At 38.6% G+C, this 14,745-nt stretch overlaps 1 protein-coding gene across 2 annotated transcripts in view; it reads right to left on the bottom strand.

Annotated features, from left to right (window-relative positions):
- Positions 1-14,745, bottom strand: part of OPHN1 (oligophrenin 1) — a 385,226-nt gene that overhangs the window by 222,272 nt on the left and 148,209 nt on the right. For both annotated transcript variants that reach the window (XM_060183179.1, XM_060183178.1), the window contains exon 11: positions 9,375-9,466. In XM_060183179.1, the coding sequence (XP_060039162.1) occupies positions 9,375-9,466 (92 nt within the window). The remainder of the gene's footprint in view (positions 1-9,374; positions 9,467-14,745) is intronic.

Genomic DNA, 14,745 nt, shown 5'->3' with positions numbered 1-14,745 from the left:
GAGCAGTGTTCTGGTGAAAAAAGAAAAGGAACAGAAATAAAGAGAATATGGGTTTTGCAGATCTGCATTTGAATATGGCCCTGCTACTATCTGGCTTTGATATGGCAAGTCAGTTAAGCATATTTGAGTTAATTTTCTCACCTATAAAGTGTTAACTGAGATAAATCAGAGGAGAAGAGAAAGTACTGGATGACCTCATTCATAAGTAGAACTTAAAGGGAATGCTGGAAAAACAGTTGAATTGGATAGTGTGCCTGTTTTATCATCTGCACAACCCAGGTCAAATCACTCACTAGATTGGAGGAAGCTATGTCACTTCCCTACATATCACTATTTTTCCCTCCTTGCCACACTCTATGTGAAAAGGTGGAGTGGTGAAATCATAGAGAGGAGAGGGGAGGGGAGGGGATGGTAAAAACTGAGTCAAACTTAAGTGTAGTAATGGTTTTGGGTGGCAAATTCAGATACTCTAAAGGGTGGCAAATTCAGATACTCTAAAGGGAGGAGGCAGATGCAAGTTGAAAGAGATTTAAGATCCCAGTATATTATGATGGAAGAAGATGCACTTGGTGGTAGATATAGCCTGTAGACACCTATCACAGGGAGATAAGAAACTACAAATGTGACAGCTGTCTTGTAAATCATAATTTCTCACAATAAAATAATTTTCAAAAGAGAAATCAAGGGTTAAATGAGAGAATGTTTGGGCTGAGGACTTAGCTCAGCCTGTTAGAGGACTAACTTAGATACCTTAGACCCAGAGATTAAAGGTTAAATAGCCAGAATCACTTTAGGCCATACTTGAGCAGTAATTTGCTTCTCTCTTGTGTTCTTGCTTTCTCAAGATAGACAGACTGACAGATATTTTAAAACCAAATGAAGGAATGTTTTAAAAGTAGGCACATGAAAATTTTAATTCCAAGATTCCTCAGGTTTTTTTTTTTTTTGGATAAGTAAAATAAATTATATTTAGAAGTAAATATCAGGGATGAGCAAAATAACTCAATTGGATAGTGTGTTGCTTAGTCATGCGTGCAACAAGCCTGGACTCCACCACACTGAAGGAAGCTTAGATTCTGTGGTCTCTTTCACTATCTCTCAATCTACCTCTGCCTTATAGGTGTCGAAGAAAAAAAGAGAGAGAGGGAGGGAGAAAAAAACTCAGCTGTATTACCTACCAAGTATCAAGCATAAAACTAAGTACAAGATATGTAAAGCTGAATTAATCTCAGCTTCTAACCTCAGGCTCAAACTGTTGGCAACTGCTTTGAGTCTATAGGAATATTATTTGCAAGTAACAAGCAAATTTAACTAGATAAAACAATAAAAAGGAACTGAAAATTTTAATTTCTTTTAAACTTTTAATTTCTTTTAAAATTTAAGCTTTTTTAAATTTAGCTTAAGTCTTCAATTTATTTTTATTCCTGGTGCTATATAAGCAAGGATACTAATGGTTCATGAAAGCATACCTATAGACAAGGGGCATTTCCCTTAGTTAAAATAAGTCCATTTATCCCCACCTTATTAGGTCTGACGCTGTTGGGGAAATGAGTGACTGTCTAATGGTTACAAATAATGCATACTGGGGTCAGGAAGTGGTACATCTGGTTCAGTGCACGTTACCATGTGTAAGGAGAAGATTTCAAAGTGACGAAAAACTGTTGTAACTAGTTGTCTCTCAGTCCCCCTCTCTTATCTCCCCCTTTCCCATACCAAACCTAACCAAAGTATGAATGAATGAATAAATAAATAAATACATAAATAAACATTGAAACAAAAGATAAATAATTCTTACGGACATCCCATTGACAGAGAACATTCACTTTAACAAAAACCGTGAAGAATTACAGGTGGGGGTAAGGAGGGGCAGTGAGGTGATTTACCTGGGGAAGCACCTAGTTTACCATGCTTGCAACCCAGGTCTGAGACTCCAGTAAACTACATAGGAGTACTAAAGCATACTGAGGAAATTTTATGTTCTGTAATCTCTATCTGAATAACTCAGTATAGAGTCATAAAGTCTCAGCAATAGCAATAATAATGAAAGATAAACAGGGAAGTAGATCAGTAATTATCCATACCTGTACAAAAACATGCTCATATCTCTTAATGCATACTTTTAAAAAATAATTTATTAGGGGGACTAATGGTTTACAATCAATAGTAAATACAGTTGTTAGTACATGTGTAAAATTTCTTGGTTTTCTGCAAAAGTGCTCCTCCACCATCCTCTACCAGGTCCTCTCAGGACCCCTTTCCCCAGAGTTCTTTACTTTGTTAATATATACCTTTATTGCAATCCAAGTTTGGCTTTGTGTTGCCCCTTCTGTTCTTATTTCTCAACTTCTGCCTGAGTGAGATCATCCCATATTCATGCTGCTCCTTCTGGCTTATCTCACTTAACATGATTCCTTCTAGTTCTATCCAAGATGGGAAACAAGGTAAATTCATCATTTTTAACAGCTGAGCAGTAACTATTATTCAGTAATATCCCACAGCTTTCTTAGCCACTTATCTGTTGTTGGACACATCAATAACTTGGAACATTTTTTCATATATATGTGGGCCTTTGGGATCTCTTCTTTGGTAAATATTCTGTCCATATCCTCCTCACTTTTGTATTTTTTTTCTGAGTTGGGTGAGCTCTTTATATATTTAGTAATTAGCCTTTTGTCTGATGCATGGCATGTAAAGATCTTCTCCCATTCTGTAAAGTTTCTCTGTTTAGGTGCTGTTTTCTTTGGCCATGCAAAAGTTTTTCAGTTTGATATAGTCCAGTTGCTTAATTTTTGTTTTCCTTGTGATTGGACTTGAGCCATTGAAGATGCCTATAATGCTTAGATGAAAAAGAGTTCTGCAAATATTTTCCTCTAACTATTTGATAGTTTCTATTTGGTGTCATTTGAAATTTGTGTCCCAGGTGTTGCTCTTCTGGGTGTTGAGGAATATTCATTCATTTCTTCCAGGTTCCCCAACATAGCAGTATAAAACAATTGATAGTATATTCATAATCTCTTGTATATTCTCTACTTTATTTTTTATTCTAGCATTTAAGATTCTATCCCTATTTTCTAGTACTCCTCCTTAAAGGTTTGTTGCTTATGTTTGACCTCTCAGAGAACCAGCTCTTAGTTTACATTAATGTTTTGCATCATCATTTGGTTTCTACTTCATTTATTTCAGTTCTAGATTGTATTATTTCCCTCCATCAACTTGATTTTTTGCCCTGTAATTTTCTTGTTTCTTTACATATGGCATAAGATTGATTATCTGGAATTTTTCTTGATTTAAACATAAGACTAAATTGCTATGAAAGTCCACTTAGTATTGCTTTAGAAGCATCCTTAGAGGTTTAGAAGCATCCTTAGACGTTCTTACAGATTGCTTACTCATTTTTGTTTATTTCTAAGATTTTTTAAAATTTCATCTTTGATTCCCTCTTTGATCCAGTGGTCATGTAGTGCTATGTTGTTCAGTGTATTTGTATTACAATTTTCACCATCTATATGTGTTTGATTTCTATTTTTATTTCACTGTAACCTGAAAAAATGTTTGATATGATTTCAATTTGTCTCAATATATTGAGATTTATCTTGTGTCCCAAAATACATTCTGCCTTAGAATGTTATATAATTGTTAAAAAAGAACATATATTCAGTTTTTCTGGAGTGAAGTGCATTGTAAATGTCAAATAATCCCAACTACTGTAATTCTTCATTTAAGACTGTTATTGCCTTGTTAATAGTCTTACTAGTAGATCAACCAGTGAGAATGAGGTGTAAATTCTTCTATTACCAGTGTATTATTCTTCAAATCAGATAATAATTGCTGGGAGTCAGGCAGTAGCACAGCAGGTTAAGCGCAGGTAGCGCAAAGCACAAGGGTCAGCATAAGGATCCCAGTTCCAGCCCACGGCATCCCACCTGCAGGGAAGTCGCTTCACAAGCAGTGAAGCAGATCTGCAGGTGTCTATCTTTCTCTCTCCCTTTCTGCCTTCCCCTCCTCTCTACATTTCTCTCTGTCCTATCCAACAATAATGACATCAATAATAACTACAACAATAAAACAACAAGGACACCAAAAGGGAATAAATATTTAAAATTTTAAAGGAAAAATGTTTAAAAAGATAATAATTACTTTATTTTGATGATCCTTCATTTGGTGCACAAATGTTAATTTACTTATCACTTAATATTCATATGAAGTGATAAGTGTCCCTGCCTCTTGGTAACAAATGTTTTTTTTCTTATTTTTATTTATAAAATGGAAATATTGACAAGACCATAGGATAAGAGGGGTACAATTCCACACAATTCCTACCACCAGAACTCTGTATCCAGTTTGGCTTTCAGAGTTTTAGTGAAGTCTGCTGATAGTCATATGAGTTTTCCACTGTATGTGGCTTTTTGTTTTTCTCTTGCAGCCGTTAGGATCCTTTCTTTATCCTTACTTCTCTTCATTGTAACTATGATGTGTCTTGGTGTCTTCAGGTCTGGGTTGATTCTGTTTGGTACTCTCTGGGTCTGCTGATCTTAATGTCCTTTCTGTTGTGTAGTCTGAGAAGTTTTCTTCCATTATTTTCTGTAGAATATTTACTTCCCCTTCCTCTCTTTCTTCCTCTGGTAGGTCAATTATGTGAATGTTACTTCTTTTGAGATCATTACATATGCCTCTGTTATTGTTTTCAGTGTCTATTAATCTCTTTTTGAGCTCTTTTACCTCTTTCTTAGTTTTCTCTAGCTCATCCTCTTTCGGGCTAATTCTGTTTTCTGCTTTTGTTAGTCTGCTTTCCCTTCCCTCAGCTTCCTTCTTCAGCTTAGTTACATATTAGCTTGTTCTTCTAGCTCAGTTATTTCAGCTTTCAGTTCTCTAATTACCACGAGGTAGCTAGTATTTTCCTTGAGGGTCATCTGTTGCTTCCCTATTTCTGATAGCTTTTTCCTCAATAGTTGTCTTCATTTCTGTGAGTAATAGATCAATTATTGTTTGGATGTTTTTCTTATATCTAATTGCTTCTGACTTTTTGGAATTCTTCTGGGCTCCTGTTCTGATTCATTATGGTAGCAGTTTTATTTTTGATTTAACCATTTTTTATTGATGTGGTTTATATATTTCTCTCCTGTCTTTCTTCAGTTGTTGTGTTGTAAGTAGAAGCCAAAATAAACTAATGTCTGTTCACAAATGAAGGCACATCCCTCAGAAAGTCCAACAATAGCAACTGAAGCAAAGATTAATGCAGATCAAGCAAAATCAGTTAGCCAAGCAATACCTCCAGTCCAAGAACAAACACAAACAAAACAAAAAGGATAGAAACGAAAAAAGGACAAAGCAAGAATAGATAGTTATGCAAATCAACTAACCACTCTAAATTCTAGAGATAGTGGGAAGAGAAAGGAAAGGAGAAAAGAGAGACAGAGTGAGAGACAGAGAGAGAGAGACAACTATGAGTCAGAAAACTTCCACAGAAGTATTCAGAGACATCCAGAAACATTCCAAATTTTTTTCTCTCTCTTGAGTTTTATATATAAGTCTTGGGATATATGTAAAGTGCTTAGTCTTAACTGTGTGAGCAAAGATGGATATAAATTTGTTTTTAAAATGATAAGTTTTTATAACAAAAGTTTTTCTCCTCCTGTGTGTTATAACTAAATGTTTATAGGTATGTTTCAAGTTTGGTAAACATTAACTTAACGGTTAAAAGTGTAACCTTTAAGCTACATTACTACCAGGCAAGGTAAAATTAATTTGCTAAAAGTAACTAACTATTTAAGGTAAAGTCTAAATATTTAATGTGACAATGTATCCTCAAAACTAAAATGCAAATTCCCTATACAGGGCGCTTATGGAGGGGCCCCCAAAAGTGCCCTGTAAACTATCTTGTGGAAATTAATCCACAACAGATCTGGCATCAATCTGGCAGTGTAAATGTTAAAACCATTGTCACTAACATGTGTTCACTCTCTAAGTAACCTGAGTGTGTTTATAGTCCAAAGTAAAAATAGTTAAAAAATCAAAATATATATTTTAACCAAAATTGGTCTGAAGATCCTGCTGTAGAGACTGCTATGAGAGGTAACATTAGATGACCTTCAAACAAAATCATAAAGGTATTTAAACCAATTATAATCATCGAGGTATCAATTATAGTAAACCTCTAACTTGTTACAAGTTTTATTTTTTTCACAAGTCAGTGATTACAGCTATCAAGCCTTCATATGAAGAATCATCTGTTCATATGGTAAGGTATTAAACTATAAGAAGTTCCTCCATATACAACCTATGTGAATTAACAACATTCACATATTCTTGTACACTTAACTGGTGTATCTTGTCTTGCCACCATAGGCCTGCCTTTGTCAGCCAACAATTTAAAGATGTTTCCCTTTATAACATCACCCATGCCACAGACATTTTTTACTACCCCCAAAGACAAATGTCTGTTCCCCTGGACATCACACCCACTGACTGCTTCCCTTAGACTTGAGATATGATCCCACCTCTTCATACCAATGGATAAATTCCCCCTTCCTTACCTGGCTACCCTCAGTTGTGGGACCCTTGCTTGTTTTACTTCTGCTCACAGTAGGTCCTATAATTCCTAACAAGCTCATGGCCTTTTTGCAACAACAGATTGATGCCATAAAGATGCAACTTATACAAGCTCACTATCATAGGCTGGACATGGCAGAATATGGAGTTGCTGCAGAGGATTTGCCCCCCTCCATCAGAACGTCTATCATGTAGAGGGCTGGCTAGCCAATAACAGGTAAAGGGGAAACTAGCACTATCCAGTCAAGCTAAGACAGGGCACCTGGTACTACTGGGCCAAAATAACCAGGTGTTCCAATGATGGGAAAGACAGAAGGCTGATCCCCAACCTAAGACAGGCACAGTACACCCTGCCACAAAATAAAGTCCACCAAACATCAAAACATGCACCCTTATATATAAAAGAAAGGGGGACATGTGGGGAGCCACATGTGCCCTCAAGGTTGCTATTGGCATGACCATAGAGTCTTTGTTAAAAGATAAGTTCCTGCTTCCGTACACCTTAAAGTCTTTGTTAAAAGGTAAGTTATTTTTCCCCATGAATCACCCAGGACCTTCCAGATAATGGCTGATTACCATGACAAATAATATAATAATAATAATAATAAATAAATAGGAAAGATACATCCCTCAATACTCAGTTGGCTAAGGCACCAAACCTCTTTTTCTATAAAAAAAGTTCAAATGAGATACCCTGCTAACCACAAGAAGCAGATTGTGTTTCTTTCACAGGAATCCCGAAAAAAAAAAAAAAACATCTGGACCCCTGCACACTCTGACACCACCAACTAGATGGCACGTCTACAGTGGCACACCCCCCGAAACCCTAGATGTCACCTGACATGATCTGAAGAACCTGAAGAACCTGATTCACAGACTCCAAGGACAGAACTATTTTACTGCCTGTCTGCCCTTTCTACTTCTGCTTTGCCTGTCACGTTTTGGCGGTTCCAGCTCACTGTCTACAGAGAAGCAGAATCCGAGCATTTCTCCCTGACATTTCTCCCCCTAGTCACCTACTTTGGACTTGCTGGTATACCCTTTGGACACTTTAGACAATTTTACAGTAGCTTCCTTCCCTTCACGTAGCTGTTTTTTCATAGACTGACCCTGAGTAGTTCATAGACTTTACAGACTGTTGCCTTGGCCATTAGATAAAAAGAAAGGGGGAGATGCTGGGAAATTGTGCAGTCACATCTGCCATCTTGTCCCCTCAGGCTACTGCTAGTTCCTGCGAGAGTTGCGACATTCTCAGAGTGCCTGTTCTGCCATGTTGTGCCCTCAGGGCATTGTCTATTCCCCGCAATAGTTGCAGTGCTCTGGTTACTCCTCCCTCTTCCCATTCTCATGAGAGTTATTATTCTACCCTGGAGTGCTATGGTTACTCCTCCCCCTTCCCATTCTCACGAGAGTTGTTATCCTACCCTGGAATGCTGTGGTTACTCCTCCCCCTTCCCATTCTCGTGAGAGCTACTCCCATAAAAGCCCTTCTTCTTCCGCACCTCTCTCTCTTTGCCGGCTCTTCACTTTGGTGTTTAGACGCAGGAAAGGTTACTGTGTGAGGCAGACATTTTTGCTACCTCCACATGGCCCAACCTGCTTCTCTCTCACCCAACTCTGAGGTTCCAGCGCAAATAAAGATTTGTGTTCCCTCTTCGCTCCGTATCTCCTCTCTCTCTTCTCTGCGGTGCAGCACAACACCCATATTTATTTGCTTCCCCTGCTATTGTTGAAAGGGTGGTATCGCAGGATTGGTGCACAGGGAGATCCAGTTATGCTCCCATACTCCCTAAACCTCCCTAAACCTCAAAGTGGAATCCCATGCCTTAGAAGGTTTTCCTATTCAACAAGGTGTGTATTACTCCCCTAGTCACCTGTATTCACTGTCTACATTTGCTATGGATATGCTTTTTGACTGTGCTTCAGGATGATTTCTAAGGAGTTCATTCCAATCATAGCTATAGATCCTGATCCTCTTTGGTCTCTGGGAGCCAAGCCACACCAGATCTTTTTATTCTATCATCTTGGTCACTCTCTATAACTGCAGAACTTCAAATCAATCCACCAACTACATAGCATGCTTACTTCAAAATAATCCCTGGGCATAGAGTAGATAGCATAATGGTTATGCAAAGTGACTCTCATGCCTGAGGCTCCAAAAGCCCAGGTTCAATCCCCTGCATCACCATAAGCCAGAGCTAAACAGTGCTCTGGTAAAACAAAAAAGAAACAAAAAAAACCTAACTCATTCATTTTAAAAGTTAAATATCTGAATTTTTTCCTGTTAAATAATCAGATTAATAAATTGAAGAGAGCAGAGGAGAAAAACAAATACAACCTAACTCAAAGTTTCAAATGTTAGCAGAAATCAGAAAATTGATAATCAAACTAATTCCAGTTTCTACAATAACTGAAAAGTAGGAGAGGAGGGTATCAAGGTTGCACGAATTGGAGGAAAAACACACTCTTAAAGCAACTAAAATCCCCCTTATTTTTCCAGCAAAGTTAGTTTTATTGGATAATACATTTTATAATACCAAGTTATGATCTTTTGTATTACTGACAAAAAATTAAAGTTAAATCCTAGAAGTGACTTTTTCTGTGGAGATCAAGTGAAACAAAAATGGCTGGTGTGTACAAATAAAGAACATGCTCTAGGTCAGGTCTAACAGGAATTCCTAATGATGGCAGCTAGAAGAGCCAAAACAAGGTGATAAAGAAATTTGTTCATTTTCATCATCAGAAGATAAGAAATCATAAAAGACTTACCCAGGCTCTGCACCTGACACATAGAGGATCATCAATTCACAGTAACACATACTTACCTTTCATTTGTTTCTATATCAAAACAGAATCGTTTGTCGATAGACTCTGTCTTCCTTCTCACGCAGTTTTTCAAAGTTAACTCCAAGGGTCCCTGATATAAGACAAGGATTCATAATCAATTTCAAAATAATTATATAAGCTTCTACTGTCTACTTCAGTGTTGTCTGGAATATTTATGTCAGGGCAACAGAGGCAATATTCAATTTCACTGGAGAGAGGGGTTTATTTGAGTTCTGGGCCCATCAAGTGTGTGTAGGAATCTCAGGACTCCCAGAATAGGGCCACATCTGATGGAATGGCGTGATAGTGAAAATGATGAAAAGAGTCATCATTAAAGTATGCCAGTCTCTTACTCAGCTTCCGTGGTCTCCTAGTCAAGATCTCAAGATGCCTGCCTCCATGGGTGGCCAACACTATGTTGTTTCTTCTCCAAAACAGAAGATTCCGGGTGCATCTGATTAACAAGTCTAGCAGATGGAGACTTGTCTCAAGTGGCCTCCCCCAGGGCTCTGTTCTGGCTCCTACGCTATTTAAAATATTTACATCAATGACCTCCCAGAAACTTCTTCAAGGAAGTTCATCTACACCGATGACATCTGCTGTGCAACTCAGGCATCCAAGTTCGACATCCTCGAGGAAACACTCACGAAAGACATGTCTCTGATATCTGATTACTGTAAAAAATGGAGACTAATCCCTAGCACTGCAAAAACGGTATCATCTGTTTTCCATCTACACCATGCCTCAGCCTCACGTGAGCTTAATGTGCAGCTTGGCGATACAAGAATCCGGCATGAAGCCCAGCCAGTCTATCTTGGCGTTACTCTCGATCGCACTCTGTCATTTCACGAACATCTCATAAAAACTGCAGCAAAGGTGGGCGCGAGGAATAACATCATTGCAAGACTGGCCAGCTCCTCATGGGGCGCGAGCGCTTCCACACTACGATCATCCTCTCTGGCATTATGCTATTCCACTGCAGAATACTGTGCCCCAGTATGGTTCCGTAGCCCCCATGTCCACTTGGTCGATTTGAAATTATATTCCTCCATGAGGATAATTTCTGGAACCATCCATTCCACCCCGGTCCCATGGCTGCCAGTTCTTAGCAACATCGCCCCGCCAGATATCCATCGGGATGCGGCATCATCTAAGTTCATTTCCCACGTCTACACTCGACCGGACCTGCCAATATACGCGGATATCTTCACCCACCCTGTCCAACGCTTGACGTCTCGTCACCCAATCTGGTCCCCTACGCCTACACTGAACTTCTCTGTTCCAGACTCTTGGAAACAGAGTTGGCAGTCAGCTGAGGTAAAGAACAAACACCTCATCACAGACCCCTGCAAGCGTCAACCCGGCTTTGACCTGGCACGTTATGATTGGGCCCTCCTCAATTGCTATTTAACAGGCCAGAGCGGGTGTGCTGCTATGTTCCATCGCAGGGGAGTCAGCGACGACCCGAACTGCCCCTGCGGCAACAGACAGACTACGACCCACATAGTCAATCACTGCCACCTCTCCAGATATACCTGAAAGCAAAAGTGCACAATAGTTTGCAGTGAGTCAGTATATGCAGCAAGCAAGTAGAAAGACCTAGAAAGACACCATAAAGTTCATAATGAAATAGTGTCTAGCTAGACTTAGATACCCTACTCATCTACTTCCTATTATATTTCCTTCACTCACTCCAAAACTATCCTTATCAAAGTAAGGACTGCAAAAGCTGAATAAGGGCAAGAGACTGGCAAACTAACTCTTTAATCACTATCAGGCCACCCCAACAGCTAGGGCCCTCGTTGGGTAATCCTGAGATTCCCAAACAGACATGACAGACCTAGACCTTGAATACACTCCATTGTTACTGGTCATCTCTATCAGGAACAACACAATATACCTGGACCTGTTTGTGATCCCCATAGGACCTTGCCCTCAATGTAGATCAACAATGGTAGAGAATGCTACATCCTCTAAAGGGAGGCTGGACAACATACTCTATGTTCCACCTGAGGGAAATGGGTCCTGAAATTGAAGCAGCTTGGAATGTTCCTACTCATGACTACAGAATGTGAGCTCAAATCTACAGGGATGCAGAGGTCACATAGGCTCCTCTGCTGAATATGGATCCCAGATCAGTACAAATGGGGTTTACGTTCAACAATATTTATATACCTTTCCCATATTTGGAAGCTACTCTCCTCCCTGATCCAGCTTTCTGGTCCTTTTTCCAACCATGCCATCATCTCCCCAGACAATAACTTGGATACACATGCATATCAGATTTCAGGTTCAAGGAAAAAAAAGAAAAAGAACTAGTTTAGTCATGGGCTCTTTGGAATATAACTAAAATAGAACAACTAACTATCTACAAAAGGGACCCCCCAACTCTTCATCTGAACTATTCCAGCCTTTAGGTTCGTGATTAGTCAACAATTTGTTTGGCTCTATATGTTAACTCTTTTTTTCAACCACTAGGATACGGATGCTAACATGATGCCAACGGTACTTCCCTGGGCAGACTACCTCACCAATATGTCCTGGGGCCCTGCTTCCCCAGAACCCCAACCCCCTAGGGAAAGAGAGAGACAGGCTGTGAGTATGGATTGACCTGTCAACGCCTATGTTCAGTGGGGAAGCAATTATAGAAGCCAGACCTTCCACCTGGAAAAATTACAAACCTAACTGCACCTATCACAGACAAAGAAATCAAAACAGCCATTATGAATATTCCCAAGAATAAAAGGCCAATAACAGATGGCTTTACAAATCATTCTACAAAACCTTCAGGAATCAGTTAATACCTACTTTTAAATACTTTTAAAGCTCTTCCAAAAGACTGAAGACACAGGAATACTCCCACCTATGAAGCCAGCATCATGGTATTACCAAAAGCAGAAAAGGGACACAACAAAAAAAGTAAAATTACAGACCAATATCTCTGATGAACATAGATGCTAAAATACTGGGAAAAAATCCTAGCCAACTGGATACAGCAATATATTAAAATGATTGTTCATCACGGCCATGTGTAACCCATTCCAGGAATGCAAGGCTGTTTCAATATATGTAAATCAATCAATATGATTCACCACATCAACAAAAGCAAGACCAAAAACCACTTGATTATCTCAATAGATGCAGAGAAAGCCTTTGATAAAATTCAACACATATTTATGATCAAAACACTATAAAAACGGGAATAGATGGAAAATTCCTTAAGATAGTGGAGTCCATATAGAGCAAATCTACAGCGAACATCATACCCAGTAAGAAGAGGCTGAAAGCTTTCCCCATCATATCAGGGACTAGACAGGGTTGTACTATATCACCAATAGTCTTCAACATAGTATTAGAAGTCCTCGCCATAGCAATCAGGCAAGAAAAAGGAATCAAAGGAGTACAGATTGGAGGGAACGAAGTCAAACTCTCACTATTTGCAGATGATATGATAGTATACATAGAGAAACCTAAAGAATCCAGCAGAAAGCTTCAGGAAATCATTAGGCACTATAGCAAGGTGTCAGACTACAAAATTAGTGTACAAAAGTCAGTGGCATTCCTTTATGCAAACAGTAAGTCAGAAGAAGAACATATCCAGAAATCATTCCCATTTACTACTGCAGAATATCAGTAAAATATCTAGGAATAAACCTGACCAAAGAAGTGAAAAACGTGTACACTGAAAGCTACAAGCTGCTATTTAAGGAAATAGAAAATGAGGCAAACAAATGAAAAGATATCCATGCTCATTGATTGGAAGGACTGATATCATCAAAATGAATATTGTACTCAGAGCCATATACAAATTTAATCTGATACCCAACAAAGTCCCACCAAGTTTCTTTAAGAGAACAGAACAAGAACTACTGGGATTTTTTGGAACCAGAAAACACCTAGAATCACCAAAACAATCTTGAGAAAAAGAAACAGAAATGGAGGCAACACACTTCCAGATCTCAAACTAAGGCCATCATAATCAATATAGCCTGATACAAACATAGATACATAGACCAGTGGAACAGAATTGAAAGCCCAGAAACAAACCCTCACACATACAGTAGGTGGAATTGTTCCTCTCTTATTGTATGGTCTTGTTGATCATTATTAAGATATTTTTTAAAAATAAGATAGAAACAGGCTGGGAGTACGGTTCGACCAGCCAACACCCATGTCCAGCTGAGAAGCAATTACAGAAACCATACCTCCCAGCTTCAGAAGCCAATAATTAGCATGGCTCCATACTCCCAGAGGGATAATGAATAGGACAGCTTCCAATGGAGTGGACAGGAAACGGAACTATGGTGGAGGGAATTGTGTGGAATTGTACCCCTCTTATCCAATGGACTTGTAGATCATTATTAAATCAATAAAAATAAAACAAAAAATATGAGGGCAAAAACGAGTTTTTTCTCAAATATACAAAAACTAAAGGTATTTGCCATGATAAACCTCACTGTACAAGACCTATTGATTAGATTCTCACAAGAAAGGAAGAAGCAAAGAAATACACATTCTAAATAAGGTGAAGAGCAGTAGACTAGAGCTAAGAACAAAATAAAGCTAGGAAAGAATCATAAAACAAACGGGGAAGCAAATTAAAGGACAAAGCAGTGCTATCAAATATTTGTAAATCAAAATCAACTTAAAAAAGACTTTTTGAGATACACAATGCTAGTTATTACACTTATGGAAACCACAAAACAAAAGAGGGAAAAGAGAAAAAATAGTGAGGAGCTCAGCACAAAAACTCATCCACAAAAAAGGACAGTCAGAAACAAATGGGCAAAGAATAAAAAATTTAAAACAAATTCTGAGACTTCACCAAATATTTTTAATTGATGTAGTAGTTGCTTTCAATGAAAAGTGCAGCCCTGTGGTCCTCATAGAAAACTGCTCACCATTTCTAGTCACAGGGTCACAAATGTAGAATTTGAAGGAGGTGAGCTGTCATCATAGCTTCCCAGGAGAGGATTTGTTGTCCTCCAGCCCCCTCAATCTGAGCAATTATAGATGTGAGTACTATTAACTGTTCTCTACACTGACTATAAATTCAAACTATTGATACTCAGTCCCATTCATTTACTACCTACTTGAAAGTGAATACTGGAACATAGGTATACACAAATCTTTTTGGATGGGTATGTTTGATTCCTTAGAATATATTCCCAGGAGAGGAACTGCAATGTCTTAGGAAAAGTTCACTTCTAGCCTTCTGAGAGTTATCCAGGCTAATCTTCAAAGGGGCTGAACCAATAGACATTCCAACCAGCAGTGCAGGAGGACTGCTTTGTCCCCATAAAATCTCCAACATTTACTGAAATTAACTATTCTGTTTATGAGATTTTCACAGGAGTAAAGTGATATGTC

The sequence above is a fragment of the Erinaceus europaeus genome, chromosome X (assembly GCF_950295315.1).
Source record: "Erinaceus europaeus chromosome X, mEriEur2.1, whole genome shotgun sequence".
Lineage (NCBI taxonomy): Eukaryota > Metazoa > Chordata > Mammalia > Eulipotyphla > Erinaceidae > Erinaceus > Erinaceus europaeus.
The sequence above is the reverse complement of the archived record's forward strand: the minus strand, read 5'-3'. Positions and strand labels throughout refer to the sequence as shown.